Raw genomic sequence first — 17,222 nt, forward strand, 5'->3', positions numbered from 1 at the left:
TTTTTGTCAAATGAAAAATTTGTTAAATTAAATGTTAGATTAAAAAAACCGACGAGGTTTGAACTCATGTCATCGTGCAATGACAACACTTCTGTCCACAATTATGGTAAAGGGCCACATTACCACCACTTTAAGCAAGGGGTAAAAATGCTTATTTATAGGGAACTAGGATTCTCTCATCTCCTCTTTCCATCCATTTTCATCCCCTCCTCTCAGATTCTCTATTTTGTCTTTCTCTTTCTATAAAAAATTAATATAAGATGTTAACATGACTTAACCGTGACCGTTTAAATAGAAAGAGAAGGGTAAAGAAAAAAAAGAGAGGAGAGAATCCTTCATCATTTACAGGATCCACATTCCACACACTTCAAGAAGAGTGAGAAATAGGGATTTCCTAGACATACAGTACAATCAATATGCCAACAGATCACTTTTCTCCGTGTAAAACTATACTATATAAATACATCACACTACCCTAAACTATTCGCATTAAACCAAAACCACATTCCATGGAGCCCCAAAACCACCAAATCCCTCCAACCCAAAACCCTCCTCCTCCGCCCAGTTTCTCAGCCAAAGTTGCAGAACAAGTAAAATCGAACCTGGTTTTCAAGTCCAAATGGGCAGAGCTAAATGGCGCAATGGGTGACTTGGGCACATACATTCCAATTGTTGTGGCCTTGACTCTCTCAAGGGACTTGAACTTAGGCACAACCTTGATCTTCACCGGCGTCTACAACATTATCACCGGTGCAATTTACGGTGTCCCGATGCCAGTCCAGCCCATGAAGGCCATTGCCGCCACCGCTCTAGCCAACCCGGATTTCGGCGTGCCGGAAATCATGGCTTCTGGGATTTTGACAGGTGGAATCATGGTTGTTTTGGGTGTCACAGGTTTGATGCAGTTGGTGTACAAGCTGATCCCTCTGTGCGTTGTGAGGGGGATTCAATTGGCACAGGGCTTGTCATTTGCGTTAACCGCAGTCAAATACATCAAAAAAGTCCAAAATCTCCCCAAATCTAAGGCTCTGGGAGAGAGGCACTGGTTAGGGTTAGATGGGTTGGTTTTGGCTATTGTTTGTCTAGGGTTTATAGTGCTTGGTAATGGTGCAGGTGAGGAAGGGCAGGGCGGTCATACCGTTCATGTGGATCCCCGTGGGGATGAGGAAGAGAGACCCAGCAGAAAGGCAAGGTGGAGGAAAAAAATAACTTCACTACCTTCAGCTTTTCTGATTTTTTTGCTGGGTGTGATTCTGGCTTTTGTTAGGAAGCCAAAGATTGTGCATGAAATTACGTTTGGACCCTCTTCCATGGAGGTGGTGAGGATTTCTAGGCATGCATGGAAAGAAGGGTTTGTAAAAGGTGCAATACCACAACTGCCCTTGTCAATACTGAACTCAGTGATTGCTGTGTGCAAATTATCATCTGATCTTTTCCCAGAGAGGGACTTTTCAGCCACTTCAGTTTCAGTGACGGTAGGGTTGATGAACGTGGTGGGTCCTTGGTTTGGCGCCATGCCAAGCTGCCATGGAGCCGGTGGGTTGGCTGGGCAGTACAAGTTTGGGGGGAGAAGTGGTGCGTGTGTGGCTCTGCTGGGTGCAGCTAAATTGGTGCTGGGTTTGGTCTTGGGGACCTCTTTAGTGACGATTCTGAACCAGTTTCCTGTTGGGGTTTTGGGGGTGCTGCTTTTGTTTGCTGGGATTGAACTAGCCATGTGTGCTAGGGATATGAACACAAAGGAGGAGAGTTTTGTGATGCTTATTTGCACTGCAGTTTCACTGGTGGGTTCCAGTGCAGCACTAGGGTTTGCGGTTGGGATGGTTGTGTATTTGCTTCTTTGGCTGAGAAAATTGGGCACCGACAAACCTGATTCTGTGATGTGTATGGATGCATGATCCATAGCAAACTGTTTAGGGACTTTAGACTTGTATTTATTTGGTGTAGCATATGTTTTTCAAGTTGCATGGTTGGAAAGATGGTGCAGGGTTTAGAAATTGCATTTGTAGTGAGTGAGGCAGATTCTGCATGACGAGAGCAACTTTCATACTGCGGGAAATAGTAAGAGTGACTTCTCGTATTAATAATATAATGTCATATGTAAGCTTCATTTCATATGTCACTATATTGCAGGAAAATGTGTTTTTTTTGCTTTTTGTAATATTTTCTTTTCATATAACTTTGCCTTCTTCTGATGGTTTAAGATTGGTAAGTATATATATGTTTTAAAATTTATGATTTATTTTAACTGGAAGAAAAAAATGAATGAAGTATGTAGCTAGAGCTAGTCTTGTTTGTTCCACCAATTGAGCCTCCACCATGCTGTAAATATTCTTAATTGATTTTATTCCCTTGATTGTATTCAAAGATTATGATCATGGTTTCCAGCTGCCATGGGCATATATCCCTCCTTTTTCTGGTAAGGAAGATGCCCTGCTTGTATGCACAAGGCTTTGAATATATTCACTACTGCTCATAGGGTTTTGTCTTTGTTTAGTTCAGGCAGAGAGCTTAGAAACCAATGAAAAAAAGCAACAAATAGAAAAACGAAGGAATAGGAGAACTTAGAAATAGGAAAAGCAAAAAATGGAAATCGGATCAACTAGCTCTCCCCTCCCCTTAATTGATATGATTTCTGATTTTCAAGTATTTGATTACGGTCAGGTACCTACGTGTGTGAGTGAATTAAACCGTTGGCGTTAATAACTGCAGAGCCTTTAACGCATCAATGGTCAGTTAATTCAACAGAAGCATCCCTCTTACTTCCAATATACTATTGTTTTAATAATATACAAAATATTACTGTGATGTGAGAACGTATTAACTGATTTTTAACAAGATGCTTGGAGGTGCTCTCTCCTGAAGACTTCCCTCCATATGGATGCAGACTTCCTCCTGAAGATGCTTGGAGGCCGAAATAACTTTCGATCATCCAAATGGGTTTCCTCTCATCGGAGAAAAAGTGTCTAAGGTGCTGCTGCTGCTGGGTGCTGGGTATCTGACGCTTGGTTGCTGAAATGATTGCTGAGTTGTGGTTAGGGATCCAAAAGCAGCTTCGTCCCTGCCAAAGCCGCCAACTCCCGGCGGTCTGCAATGATGACAATGACCGAAAAGTAGAGAAACTGAGCGCATAATTACAGACGAAATGGAGAATAACAAACACATAAGAGAGGGAGAAGAGAAGGAAGCAGAGACACGGTGTTCTAGTAGCACATGCTCTGCAAAATATGGGAAAGACGACACCGGTGGAGCTATCAAGGGCTGCTAAATGTCGAGCAAACTTACGTCCAGATAATATGTTACAGAAAAAAGATAGCTAAGAACGATAAATTACCTTAAAAATTGCACATTATCAGGTAATTGATGCCCCATGTATGCCCCTGAGATGATAATATTAGACATAAAACAAGAAAAGAAGCCAAGAAAGAAAACATAAGGTAACAAAGTGAATTTACTCGGAGAGAAAGCATTTGCGAACGAAGGCGAGTGCGAAGGCATCGTCATGGATTCATTAGACTCAAATTGCGACATAGTAGGAAGGCTCGAAGCATGCATCAAGCCTGGTACTGGAGCATTAGTCAGAGCTCCTTGCAATGAAGACATGGAAGGAAACTACACAAATATAATACTCGAAGGTTAAAATGAATATATTATCAAGGATCTGAACTCTAAGTTATCAATTTCTCGTTAAGAAACAAAAAATGCTGATAAAAATCAAGTAAAAACAGAAAACTAAGAGCATAAACTACAGCAAATTTGCAAAAAAGAGATGGAACAAGATACAAGAGGTATCAAATTGAATGTTGTGCATACATGTGTGGAAGTTACTAGGCTTTTTTCTTCATTAAGATCAAACGGGTTTTTTGGTTTTGCTGGACCCGGAATTGCTAGAGCCGGCTGTAAATGAAAATAACATGTCAATAGCCTCCATATTTTAAGCAGAAATTAATACACAACATATTCAGCTTTTATAAATCTTTACGCATTATATACCGTCGCGGTAGGGTAATACTGCATGTTGTACCCCATTCCCTGAGCTGGAGCAATATGCCAGCCTGAAGCTTGTCCAGGGGCTGATGAGTAACTTGCAGTAAAAAGGTCCTGCAGAAAATTTAACATAAGACGATCAAGAAACATTTTAGCTAGAATTTAACATAATGTCCAAGTTCACTAGAATCTTCAATCAATATGAAGAAAATAAGACAATTTCATACTGCCGGGAGTTCCTTTCGTATGCTAGAATTCATTTCCACTTGGGATCCAGCTCCACTGCCACTGTCTGTTTGTTCAGCTGGATTCAAAATAGATTGAGATGATTTTTCAGCAGGAATACTGAAAGATCTTTGTATGCTTGGTGCCAGTGATATGTTCCTCAACTGCAGATGTGTACATTAAGCAACAAGGTAATAAAGCCACGAACTAGATAAGACATTTAAAAATTATTATTCGCATTCATGAATTTTGAGAGTAATTAATTAAGGAGAAAGCTATTCTCATCTTACCTCGCCGTTTGAAGCTCCAACTACAAAATTGACATGTGAAGTAGAACCGCTATCTGCGGTGAAGGATATAGACGACTGATCTTGCTGTGTACTTAGTACTAACTGCTTCTCATCAGTACCTTTTACAGTGGTGTCACCACCAAAAATAGCAAGATCTTGCACAGGACCTGCATCAGCTGGGGAATGACCACCTGCAGGCATGGTGTTTATAGATGCAGTTGATGGAGCACCATCATTATGTGGTGTCTCAGATGCATTACTCACAGGAACACATGAGGGAGTTGACAATTCAAACAGCAAAGACTCCAGAGGGTCTGCATTTGGAACTGCAGTTGGAACTTGAGGTGCCTTCTCCGTTGTAGATGATCCAAATGAGGCCCAGTTGTTATCCTCATTGGGTGGAGGTGTTTGCTGCAATTGTGATTCTGTAGCATGTGGGGGCTCGGAATCAGTATTGAAATCAATCAAGCTTACTATATTTTGTTCGGTCGCATTCCCATCCTGACCACCAGTAGATTTGGTTTTCTACAAAGAAAACCAAAAAAATATAAGTGCATATTTTTCTTGAAAACTGTTCGAAAGAGTAGTATGAAGCTCAATAAACTTTTTGGTAATGTTGGGCCATTATATGCTATTAAAGTGCCCAGGTGCATGGATCTCACAAAAATAAATTGAAAGACAGCATTTCAAGAATTTGGACTCAGGATCTCCTGATTTGATACTGTTGGAACATCACTTACACAGAACCTCTGGTTTAGAACTACATAAAAAAAAACCTGTAGTTCAAACAACTAACCATCATAATGTAAGCAGGAACACACCTGATTATGAGCAGAACCATCAGTATCATTCTGATTTGCTGTGGAACTTTCACCAACCTGTGGAGGAGGCACGTTTTCTCGTAATTTATCTTTAACTGGGGGCACAACAGGAGAATGGGACCTTTCTGCGGTCTTCTTATTGTCTGGTGTCCTGCTTTGGACCTTGGATTCTCCACTTGAGGATCCACGTTTTTCCCCCCGAATCCTGTTATCAACAATCTCAAAACGTAGAGGAGGTCTTATAAAACCACCACTTCTTGAGTTTTCTGGAGAATATCGAGGACTTCTTCTCTCATTATAGTAATATCTTAAACTTCTTCCTCCTGGACTATTACTATTACTCCGTTCCAACCCGTCATCATCATGGAAGCTCCTGGATCCACTACGATGTCCACCAACCTTCTGGTTTTCATCAGACTCCTCAGTGCTCTGTATTAAATAAATAAGATTTTTTAACTAGAGGCAACCAATAAGAGCCTTCGCATAAAAATTAAAATAAGGTCTGTACTTGTAGTGCTTGCTGCTGTTGATATTGTATGCAAATAAGGAATGACCAAGCTTTCCACAAGGAAAAATTAGAACTATATGAAATAGAAATGTATTGAATGGGCAAATCTTATAAAAAAAATAAAAAAAAAGGCTCACCAATCGCAGCATTGGGAGCTTGTTGCCACTCCTCTCACTAGTGTAGATACTCCTCTCACCAGTGTAGACACTCCTCTCGCCAGTGTATTTTCTATCAACATATACATGCTTTATAAAACTCCTGAGTCCATGAAGATTACTGCAAAGTAGTATGTGAATTAGAGAACATCCGATATGAAGTATTCCATACTAATCAAAGAGTTACATGCTTAAATACCCGGCATCAGGGTAAGAATGGTACTGAGGATCCCATTCTTTAAAATAAATTTGTCTTGCTCGCTGTAAATGAACGTTTCAGTGTGAACGTTAGATAGTGGATGAGAAAGAATAATAGTGAGACGAATGAGTGTACCTGCTCACCTCATTTCCCCCTGCTTGAAGTGCACTAACTTCTTCTGCATTAAATTTAGCCATTGACACTGATTTTACTCGGTGAGTGAACTCCCGACTGGACAATTTGAAATCTTAACTGGTCAGCACTGAGAAGATGTAAAATCAAAACGATGCCATGCAAAACTTGTGTTCAAAACTAGATATGACTACTTACTGTACTCCACTACACTTTGTACAGACAAATGTCAAGAAGGTCGTGCAAACATATTGCGGTCCCTGCACAAAGAATACATTTTTAAAACAATCGTTGAACCAGTATCATTTGTTTGTAGGAGTAGGTTTGAAGGAAAAACTCATATTTACTTCCGCAAGAAAATTCTTATTTATCTTTCTAAGCGCATGAGCATGCATTTGCGGATTTCAAATATTAATTTTCAGAACTTAATAAATACAGTGTTTTCTACTTTTACTGATTTAATGCTGCAGATGAAGAACCATTAATGATGCCAGTATTTTTACTTATTTGGGAAAAATATAACAAGAAGATGTCATACCAAGCTATTGCAGTTGATGCATCTTTTATTCTCGGGAAGTTTTAAAAGACTGCGAATTGTTCTTTCGCTTTTCTCATCTTCCTTCAACCCTTTTCTCATTTTTCAGAAAATTATGAAACCTAAACAGAAGGAAGAGAATGGAGAAGTAATTATTGCAAGAACCAAGACAACCACTGAGCTTAATTTTCTCTTCCTCAAAATTTTCACCAAGCTGATGGAAACTCACAGGGAGAAAAACCAACCTGATTATTTAATCAGTGTAGATTATATCGATTTCAGCATGAAGAAAGTACATTGTCATCTTCCTAAAATATCGTTGATGCAAATAAATTGAAATACCATGTCCTCTCTCTCTCACACACGCATACTTTCTTAAAGAAAAGGGATTCCTTTTTCAACTAACCTATCATACCAATGCAATATATTACATCAACATCAATTTGCTTCCTTTACTTCTCCTACATTTTCTCAGCAACCAAATAGATGAAAAAGCAATTTATCCTTCCAATTGTTATCAAAATCCGATCAAATGAAGCAAAAGTGTTTAACAAATGCAAATGTTATTACCTGAACATCAATTGCCTTCCCTTTCTTTTACCACATTTTCTCAGCAACCAAACAGATGGAAAAGCAAGTTTTCTTCCAATTGTTATCAAAACCCAATAGAGTGAAGTAAAATAATTTAACAAATGCAAATGTTATTACACGAACATCAATTACCTTCCTTTAATTCTCCTACATTTTCTCAGTAACCAAACAGATGAAAAAGCAGTTTTTCCCTCCAATTGTTATCAAAATCCGATGAATTGAAGCAAAAAAATGCAGAAATTCAAAACCAACCTGATTATATAACCACCGTAGCAACTCGAATCTATGTCTGCATCCACAAGCGGGCAGAGAAGAAACCCTAGAAATTGGGAACCGAGAGAGAAATTGAAGATAGTAAGCGTTGCGGAAGATGATCGGAAGAGGCTGAGAGTCGGACATTTTTGGTGGGAAGTCGGTTAGAGAGACAGCGGAGGAAAGAGGTCAAAGGAAGAGTGAAATTTGCCGATCTTACAGCTTAACGATTATAGCCGTTGAATCATTGCTGATTTTTCAACGGTGTTTCAAATTTCTTTTTATTACCAAAAACGCCCTCCAAGTCTCCCAAATTAAACCATTAATCTTTTTCTTATCTTTAATAAACTATAGGATAATTCTAGGCTAATTTATTTAAATTACGAAAACTGAGATTTAAACTTGAGTGCATAAAGAGAAAACAGTGCTCTAGCAGACTTAGAAAAACCAAAGTCGGAACCATTAACATTCCATTGGTCGCAAATCTTGAGCCAAAAAAAAAAAAAAAATGTGTGGACCATTATTATATACCGTTAGACAGGTCATTTTGCGTTATTGGAAGAAATTTTGGGGATAATCACCAATTCCATTATCGTTAACGATGGTAAATCATTAACAAGAGCTCGGTGCAAGAAGAAATGCTCTTAATGACTTGCGGTAGAAGCGACTGGCCGTTTGAATTGTCACTCACTACTCAATTACCTTGGCTTGATCATGCAATGAAACATGACACTCTAGCAAATTAAATCAAGGCCAAATCACACAAATTATCCATTTCATTCGAGTTATATAACAATAACTGTTATTGTTCCGGTGAGGGAATAAACTCTTTTTACTACCCGTGCGGTTGAAATTATGGCTTTTATAGCTTTTACTGCAACCGCGCAGGTAAATATTAAGGGATTTATCACCCCCACTAGCCGTTAGTTTGCATCAAGGCGTAGTATCTCGAGTAAAAAACTAGATTGTTTGACAGCAAAAGGCCATATATTCCTTTCTTTTTTCAGTAGTTGTATTATGTGGGCAAACTGCTCCTTTAATACCGAACACTTAAAAAAACTGGAGGTTAAGGGGGAAAAGAACAGAGGAAAAGGAAAAAAAGATCTGTACAATGTGATTGGCAGCCAAAATTTCATATACCCTTTTCTTCCCTAACCTGCAGGATGCCGATGATGATCGGTGATACAACAATGGCTGAAGTGAGCAGACAGACAAACGGACTTCAAGCTGGTAAAAGAATCTCGCCCGTCGAAGAATCAGAGGAAGTTGAAGCATCCGAGCATCGAAGCAATGAGTTCTAACCCATTCTTGCTGTTCACGGCTCTCATGTTAGAATTTCTCTATGGTATCTGCGTAAAAAATACCGAATAAAAAGTAGCCACCACTAATGACAAAGTAGAACCAGAACCAAGACCGATTCCACCAAAAACACCGTCGGAGTCTTATGTAGTAGTCTCTATGGGCTGCAGAATCGCAAGCTGAAAGGGATTTGGCATTTTCATTGTATCATCTCACTCTAAATTGTGGTGTTCTACTCTTCATCGTCACTGGAGTCCTCAGAAGAAGTTTTGATCGCTTCCGCGGTCATGAGAGAAACCACGGCCCTGTGTATTGCTAGATCTGCTCTGTAAAACAATCTCCGAGCTCTCTCTCTCTTGAGCCTTGCCATTTTATGTGCATGTTGGGCGGCACCAGATGCATCACGCAGTCTGAACTCATCGAGATCAGAATCATCCAACAGTCCCATGCCATGCCTCGGAGACACTTCTGGTTGATAATAACGCTGGCTTGACCAATCAGGGATATCCGCATTCCATCGATGAAATTCATTTCTGTTTCCTACGACTCTAGGACTGTATGAAGACATCATCTGGGGGGCAACATAAGATACTGTCCTCGCAAATTTCTTCGACTTGCTTCTATGAATTCTGCGGAGATGATTTCTCTCAAACCCATCATTGCTCACCAAGATGTTCGCTGCATCCCTTGGTGAAAATACCCCAGGTGATGTCTGAGACAAGGGGGAGTCGTCTAAAGAGTCATAGTTATGGCCTGGATATGCCAGCCTTTCATCACCGAAAGCAAACCCATTTGATCTTCTTCCTGAGAGAAGAAATAAAACCTAATTAAGAAAAAATGCTTCCAGAAGAAATTAGTTAAACAAAATAAATGTAGCGTAAAGATTTCAATTAAACATACTAAATAAGGCTAAAGAAAATTACCAATAGCATGGAAACCATCGTGATCTCCTAACATGCCACCATTATGTCCAGAAAGCGAAAATTTCTTCTGTGACCGTGTTGATCCCTTGTTGGGAACTTCTAGTCCCCGTGGTTTCAGACAAAAAGCAAACATTGGTGGCTTCTCAACTGATGCAGGTTTCCCGTAGCATCCATTGGGGAGGGTGGTATTGGTTTTGATCATAGCTTGCTCCCACTCTTTTACTTCTTGTTGATACCTTTCCCATGATGGTGGCTGCAAAGGGAAAAATAAATTTTATGTAATGCATCAGATGAACGAAAAGACAGATGACCTTTCCACGAGGAAAAGAAACAAACATTCAAACACGGCCAAGAAGTAATAGACATAAGCATCCAACCCCCCAAAAGATCCATAATTTGGGTTTCAAATTACACAAGAGTTACGGTAAAAAGGAGAAAGGGAAGGAGGGGGGGTGGGGGGTGGGGGAGGGGGATGTATATTTTCAGTAAAAACAAAAAAGACCCATTAAGAAAGAATATGTACCTGAAGATGTCGGATTAAAGGCATTCCCTTCCTCTGCCTTTTCTGTAGCCAATGCTCATAAATGGATAAAATCACATCCATGGGCCCAACTCCAGCACCAGCCATGAGCTCTTCTATTTCTTCAGATGTGAACTCATCACACTGTTGATCATATGCAGCCTTTTCAAACATGTCCATTGTTTTCTCAAACATCTCCTCGTCAATCTCTGTTGAGCTACTGTTGTGAACTTCAGAAGAATTTTGAAACTTCAAAATCCACTGCTCATCATCACTATCCATATCATACAATACCCGAGATGGGTCCAAAGCCATTTCAACATCTGTTTCTATTTGCCGGAAATACTTTGCAGAACTGCGAAGAAATGATATTTCAATTGAATTATCATCACTTTCTTCAATTAAGCGGACACCAGGAATAGGAATGTTTTTTACTGAAGCAGAGCGGATATTCCGATTGTAACACTCTTCATGCATCTCCCTAAATAGTGCCCACTGACTCCTATCTGGAAACTCTAAACCCCAATTCCAGTCCTTTCCTCCTTTCCACATCATAGCATGAGTGTAGCGGTTTGTTGTCCCAGGCTGCAAAAATTGATGTGCTTTGTATGAGTACTTTGTAGTCCCTGAAATTTTTACAGCAAGCTTCCACTCATTATGATCAAAAAGCTCTAATACAACATGGGCCCCACATTCCCTCCACCCTCTGTCACTGCCATTGACTAACACATTTGTTTCACATGATAAGAGTTCCAAATTTCTTTGGGAACCTCTGGAAGCATCTGATGACCTCTTCTCATTATTAGCCCTCCTGATTCGTTTATGAGAAAGCCCCTTCTGGAGGTTTCTTTGCTTCGAACTAAAGTCAAAACCTCCATAAGGCGATGTATAGGACACCTGAGTTCGGGGCTTCTTTGGTCCACTGCCAAAACCATTATGGAAAAGGTCAGCTTTTCCATCCGTCCAACTATTTGAGAGGTGTCCAAGTGATGAACTATTTCTATTTCGGTGCCCTGTACTTCTGGGAGCAGTGGGGTTAGGGCTGGGAATAATGCTACCACTCATGTTCCAAGAAAATTCTGTAGGCTGTTGAGCACTTTGCACCTCCCTATCCACAGGCTTCTCATACCGGTCAAATGATGGAATTTCGACAGTGAGACCATTCGGAAAAGATTGGGAATCAGTGTCGGACTTGTCTCTACCAACCAAAGGCCTTGGGGATAAAGAACATTGATCTGACTCTGGATGATGGCTTTGCAACGCTTTCAACTGTACAACTTTATCTGTTCCAGTCTTTTCAAGGACACCAGTACCATCAGAGGATACAGAAACATCAAGACTGCCATTTTGGAAATGCTGAGATGACTTTGTCCGAGCTCCATGGCATAGAGAAATAGCATTGTCTGCATCTAGCTTGGCACAGGATCCATCAGAAGTAGCATTACTTGGTGGAGCCTTCAAATTTTTCTCAGGAGTAATCTTCGAACCTCCGTTAATAAAGTCCTCGACAACAGACCAGTCAACTGCCAACATATTGTCACAGTTTTCGACATGCTCCACTGAATCACGGTCCCGAAAACAGATATTAGCAACACAATTTTCCATAAGCAGCTTAAGATGCAAACTAATGAAGAAAGTAGGTGCAGCAGCAAAAGAGAGGGCAAGTGGAGGAAGTTTTCTGCAGAGCTCATCATCACGAGAAGTAGAATCACTACTATTTACAGATATAGATTCCCTGAAACTCCCCTTGAAGTTAATACCCTGCCTGGGCCTAATCCGTGTACCCTGGTTGATGAAAAAATTATGGAAGTGAATACCTTCATAATACAAAGACATTGAAGAATAATATAATTCTACACAAAACAGAAGACGGAAAAAAATTCAGTTAGAACCAAAAATTATATTCAGAAATGTAGAGAACACAAGACAAATACCTTGACAAAGGAGGAATTCCCGCAAAGAGACATAAAAGGTGACTGATTTCTTCCATTTTGAAGTGCTTTAATACTATCATAGGTGCATTCAGACGGGGGCAGTTTCTTGGTAAGCAAACAATGGCTCGTAAGTTTAGAGTCTAGGTACTTCCACTTTGAATTCTTTACTTCAGAAAAGTTGTAGAATGCAAACACAAGTTGCTTCCCAAGATGCTGAACACTGGAGAATTTAAACCTGATTGAAGTTGCTGGTAACTGGAAATCAATAAACTTCCCCTGCTCATTAGGTTGATGAAACAATGACAGGACAAGAAAAACAAAGGCCACAGCCTGCTTCAAGCAACCTTCAAACAAGAGAAATCTCAGTCCAACTACATTGTCAACAAAAAGCATCTCCAAATAAACCTTTGGCCATGAAATCACCACTGCACCATACTGACGCAGCATTGTGGCACGAAATAACCAAAACTCTACTCTAAAGGAATCATTAATAATTGAATGCACTGGAAGGCCTAACTCAAAAGTAACTCTTCCTGGTTCTATCCGTGGAGGAGTTAATTTCAGCAGTCCTGCATCATCAATAGACCACAATGGTCCATTGGCATCCAAGCTTCCCAAGAAATCATATAGTGACCCAAGTTTACTCGCAGAGTCATGGTCATCCTTGGATGTATGAGACAATTCAGACTCATTCTTCCGAAGCCGCCTTCGAACATAAACAATAGGCATTTTGCTATCTTTGGAGCCAGTGCTGCCTTGTGAGGTAGGCTTTTCTTGCATCACATCATCAGATGATCTGCCAGGATGGCGAGAATTTTTTTTATCCCTTTTAAAGGAGCTGTCACCCAAAGATTCATGTAAAGTGGCATCTTCATCAGACAATGGTGGCACAGGCTTTAAAGATAGACCAGATGTTTTTTGCTTCTTCACAGCACAGGAAGGAGACTTGACCCGACCCGTAGATCGTGCCAACCATGAAATAATGGGTTCAGTGTCTATATAGCTGCCTATGCCACTATCATCCTCCGAAGTCAATTCTCTCTTTTTCTTTTCTTTTCTGCACTTTTTGTCCCCTTTTCTCTCATCGGGACTTCTATTCCGCACCTTTGATTTTTTCCGCTCTGTCCTACCGGGAACTTCACTAGGGAGTAACAAGAGCTTGAACCTCTCATTTTGAAGGTCAACCCATTCTTCGTCACGATCATCATATTTCACATGATGAAGTTTTTTTTCCTTGTCATAGTCATTAATAAGACCATAGTACCAACTTTGGTCTAAAGGCCAGAAGACTTTGATTCTCCGGTTCAAAACCCAGTAAGCATCCAAGTTCCCAAAGAAAACTTCATAGAAATGGCGCCTTTTCCGCGAATGTCCCTTTTCATTGTGTTGTTTCCTCGGCCTCAATACTCTACCAGAATTGTCAACCGAAGGAGATTCTGACCCAGAAATAGACTTTGACCTATGGCTATCAAAATCCTGTCCAGAAGACAACAAAAAAGACAACCCATTTGCAGAAGCCTTGTTGTTTGAAGAAAACCCAGTGCAGCTGGGATCAAACCTTGATGAAAGCATCCTTGCTGCATTCTGTTCAAGATTCTCCTCATCATCTTCTTGTAAATCATGGCCTTTTTTCATAGAACTATCAACCAAAGGCCCAGCTTCCTTTTCAGAGCTTTTACTGTCAGGTGCCAACTCCTTCCTCTTCCTACGATTCCTCCGAGACTTCTTCAAAGATGAATCACCATTGCTTACAGCCGAATGACTTGTAGGAACGTCTTCTTTCTTAGCATGTGGTGCTGAATTCAACTCATTATTTATGTTTTCTTTGAAATCATGCCGACCCTTCTTTTGTTTAACTTTCAAGGACTCAGATTGAGTACCTAAATCATCACCATTTAACTTAGCTATCTGATGAGTCTGATCAATGACACCCGCTTTACCAGCAGATTCATCTGGCAGCTTTGGTGCCTGACCACCATCAAATTTCTTCCTCACTAGAAAACCCCGTTTACGCCTCGGGATTTGAATAACCTTATTATTCAAACTAAGTGACGAAACACCATTCAACCCACTACTGCTATCCAATCTATCACTCGACCCAGATTTCCATGACTCTGGATCATGTGAACCAGAATTCAACCCGCTATGATACACTTTGTCTAAACTCTTTTTGCTACTAGTATTAACATTCTTCAAACTACTAAGAGAAGCCTCTTTCTTACTCTTCTTTGTCTTGCCCCTGTTCTCATCACCATCCCCGGCACTAACTTTTCTCTTCAAGCTCTTGTTTTCGACATCTTTCCTACTTCTCGATTTATACAAACTCTTCAGATCCAAAGATCTCGATTTTTCGGGAATTTCAGTGCCATGTGAGTTCTCTACTCTATTTTCCATCAACAACCCCTCAATCCAACCACCCAAACCGACGAACCCAAATTTTCACATTCCATCATACACGCCCCTACACATTTTTCAGATCTGTAACACCAAAAACAACGCAAAAAAAATGACAAAAATCCCTATAAGAAACCAAAATCAAACGATCACCCCCTATGCCCCAACGCATTCAGATAATTTCCAGTAAAAACAACAAAAAGCACATCAAATTTCAGATTAATCAACTCAATTGCACGCGTACCTTAACCGCCAGAATATGAATCATCGGTCCCTCGAATGAATCGCGAAGATCACGAACGCAAATCATGAATTAGGGTTCGAATCCGCAGCTCCCGATTCGAAACCCTAATGTAATTCCCCAATTCTCGAAATTAATTTTCGACAATGGTTGAAAATTTCCCCTTTTTCTTAACCGTAAAGAGACGGAAAAGAGAGCTAGGGTTTCTTCGGTACCGTGAGACTGAGGATTTTGATCCAAAAATAACCAAAAATTCGAACACAAAATGGAAAATATACGGATCCTCTGGATAACGACACGTGGCGAAATCTGGGATGTTCGATTGGCACGTCCGAGGTGAGCATTCACTTCCTGTGGTTCAATTTATATCACCGTCGGCTATAGCATTGCAATTTCGTGACAAAGAAGCTGAAAATGGACGGTCGGATTTCGTACCAAAAACATGGACCGTTCAGATTTCATGGTTTTTTGCGGATTTAAAAAGTGGGCCTCAATTTCCCTGAAATATCGGAAATGTCATTGCGTTTGTAGCCGCAGTGTCTAGTATTTGACAATAGCTGTGCCCATGTAACACGTGGCGCGTTAGAGGAGCGCGTGATCACAGTGCACTAGCAGGCGGTGCCAGCACCGAGTGGAAGTTAATAACCGTACATAGTGACGTGGCAACGGAAACAAACAAATTAAGTAGCTACAGGTAAAGCAGCAAGAGATTATTGTCTGCATCGCTTCTACCTGCTGGGTGGTGAAACTTGTCACCTGCGGACCCCACGTAATTAGATAGAAATATGTCATGTGATGGGAAAATTTTTGTTCACTACCATTTAATATGATATATGTTCATCATTTTATTTATTATCATTAGATGAGTTTGAATTTCGAGATTCGTGTAGTGGATATGAACAAATCTAAAAATCCAAACTCATCTAACGATAATAAATATTATACACCACACTAAATGGTGGTGAGCAAAAATGCGCTCATCGTGTGATGTGCCATCATCATTAACATTGGTGGATGCAAACCACTCATTTCAAAGTTTGCCACGTGTCGTATCTCTTATAATTTTTTTTTTGTTTCTTATGATCAAACGATTTTTTTTTTTTTAAGGAATGTACGATGTTCATTAAGCAAAGTAGAAAACATACAAACTGTGCACAATTAGTCTCAATACAATCTTGCTCAAGATTTTAATCTGGTCGAAAGGAAAAGAGTGTCTCGCACAACAAAATAACCGATCTTCAAATGACAATACATAAGCAAATTACGAAACATTTTCGAACAAAATATCCCTAAGCAAATCAGGTGGTTCTTCAAACCACACAAACGATATTATCTACACTAAGGAAAGGAGGTGGGCTTAACCTTGTTCAAATTCTCATTTTGCAAGAATCGAACCTAAGACCTCTTACTTACAAGTGAAGAGGAATATCATTACACCGTAGTACTAAGTGGGCTCTTAACTATAGTTAAAAAAATTCTTAAAACTTAATAAGGAGAGAAAAAATATATATATAAAACTAATTTTGCGTTCCTTCTTCTACTTCAAACCATCTTTGTTTCTTCTGCTAAATCAACCCTAATATTTTATTTCCGCACCATATAATTCCACCCACACTACAAGTTAAAAACTTGAAATGTTATTTTTCCACCCACTTTTAGTTTTAAAATAACCTATAACATATATGTAAATTCTTTTTTAATTTTCAAAATAACAAAAGTTAGAGTGTTGATAATGTCAACCGAGCCTCCACTTATCGCAGAGGCATCCTTTCCTGATTTTTTTTTTCGGTGAGAATTTCAATATCCGGTCACTTTCCAGATCTCCAGTTGATTGCAACTCTCATTCATTCTCTCTCCATACCTGCAACACAACCCCATTTCATCTCCCGTCCAAACCTCACAACTAATGTAACGTTCTGCCCCAAAACATTTATTTCAGAATATAATTTCGATGATAGGCCCAACTTAAACTCTTGTTTATTTTTACTACCATAAATCAAAATTCTTTATTCAAATTTCTTAATCACTCACAAAAACTATAACCAAATTTACTTACAAAAAAACATAAGATTAAATTGCATCTTATTCACCAAATTCCTTTTCTAAAATCAAATTCTCCACAAGATTAATCTTTATTATTCAAGGTTGCATCTAACCTCTGTTAGATTGCTTACGTACCCTTGAGTGAGATCAAACATTTCGTAGTTCACCATTTATTC

At 39.7% G+C, this 17,222-nt stretch overlaps 3 protein-coding genes across 7 annotated transcripts; 1 reads left to right on the forward strand and 2 right to left on the reverse strand.

Annotated features, from left to right (window-relative positions):
* Positions 1 to 326: 326 nt before the first annotated feature.
* Positions 327 to 2,150, forward strand: LOC103441389 (molybdate transporter 1). The gene has a single exon (XM_008380066.4). The coding sequence runs from the start codon at positions 510 to 512 to the stop codon at positions 1,893 to 1,895; it is 1,386 nt and encodes a 461-aa protein (XP_008378288.3). The 5' UTR covers positions 327 to 509; the 3' UTR covers positions 1,896 to 2,150.
* A 587-nt stretch (positions 2,151 to 2,737) lies between these two features.
* LOC103421250 (probable ADP-ribosylation factor GTPase-activating protein AGD14) lies at positions 2,738 to 7,910 on the reverse strand. Of its 4 annotated transcripts, none has more exons than XM_029107039.2 (14): positions 7,693 to 7,894; positions 6,853 to 6,971; positions 6,513 to 6,574; positions 6,326 to 6,413; positions 6,183 to 6,244; positions 5,966 to 6,104; positions 5,321 to 5,749; positions 4,500 to 5,024; positions 4,212 to 4,373; positions 3,991 to 4,098; positions 3,811 to 3,894; positions 3,453 to 3,609; positions 3,332 to 3,377; positions 2,738 to 3,085 (listed from the first exon to the last, which is right to left on the reverse strand). In XM_029107039.2, the coding sequence occupies exons 2-14, from the start codon at positions 6,949 to 6,951 to the stop codon at positions 2,926 to 2,928; spliced, it is 2,121 nt and encodes a 706-aa protein (XP_028962872.2). In that variant the 5' UTR covers positions 6,952 to 6,971; positions 7,693 to 7,894; the 3' UTR covers positions 2,738 to 2,925. The 4 variants fall into 4 exon arrangements, with proteins under 4 accessions (XP_028962872.2, XP_028962874.2, XP_028962871.2 ...); XM_029107041.2 differs by lacking the exon at positions 7,693 to 7,894 and adding an exon at positions 7,573 to 7,632; XM_029107038.2 differs by lacking the exon at positions 6,853 to 6,971 and having other exon boundaries at positions 7,693 to 7,909.
* A 747-nt stretch (positions 7,911 to 8,657) lies between these two features.
* LOC103441387 (uncharacterized) lies at positions 8,658 to 15,503 on the reverse strand. 2 transcript variants are annotated; one of them, XM_008380062.4, is made up of 5 exons: positions 15,007 to 15,503; positions 12,369 to 14,846; positions 10,438 to 12,219; positions 9,915 to 10,167; positions 8,658 to 9,795 (listed from the first exon to the last, which is right to left on the reverse strand). In XM_008380062.4, exons 2-5 carry the CDS (start codon positions 14,760 to 14,762, stop codon positions 9,224 to 9,226), a joined length of 5,001 nt encoding a protein of 1,666 aa, XP_008378284.3. In that variant the 5' UTR covers positions 14,763 to 14,846; positions 15,007 to 15,503; the 3' UTR covers positions 8,658 to 9,223. The 2 variants fall into 2 exon arrangements, with proteins under 2 accessions (XP_008378284.3, XP_070682982.1); XM_070826881.1 differs by having other exon boundaries at positions 12,369 to 14,829; positions 15,007 to 15,247.
* Positions 15,504 to 17,222: the final 1,719 nt, after the last annotated feature.

The sequence above is a fragment of the Malus domestica genome, chromosome 08, assembly GCF_042453785.1.
Source record: "Malus domestica chromosome 08, GDT2T_hap1".
NCBI lineage: Eukaryota > Viridiplantae > Streptophyta > Magnoliopsida > Rosales > Rosaceae > Malus > Malus domestica.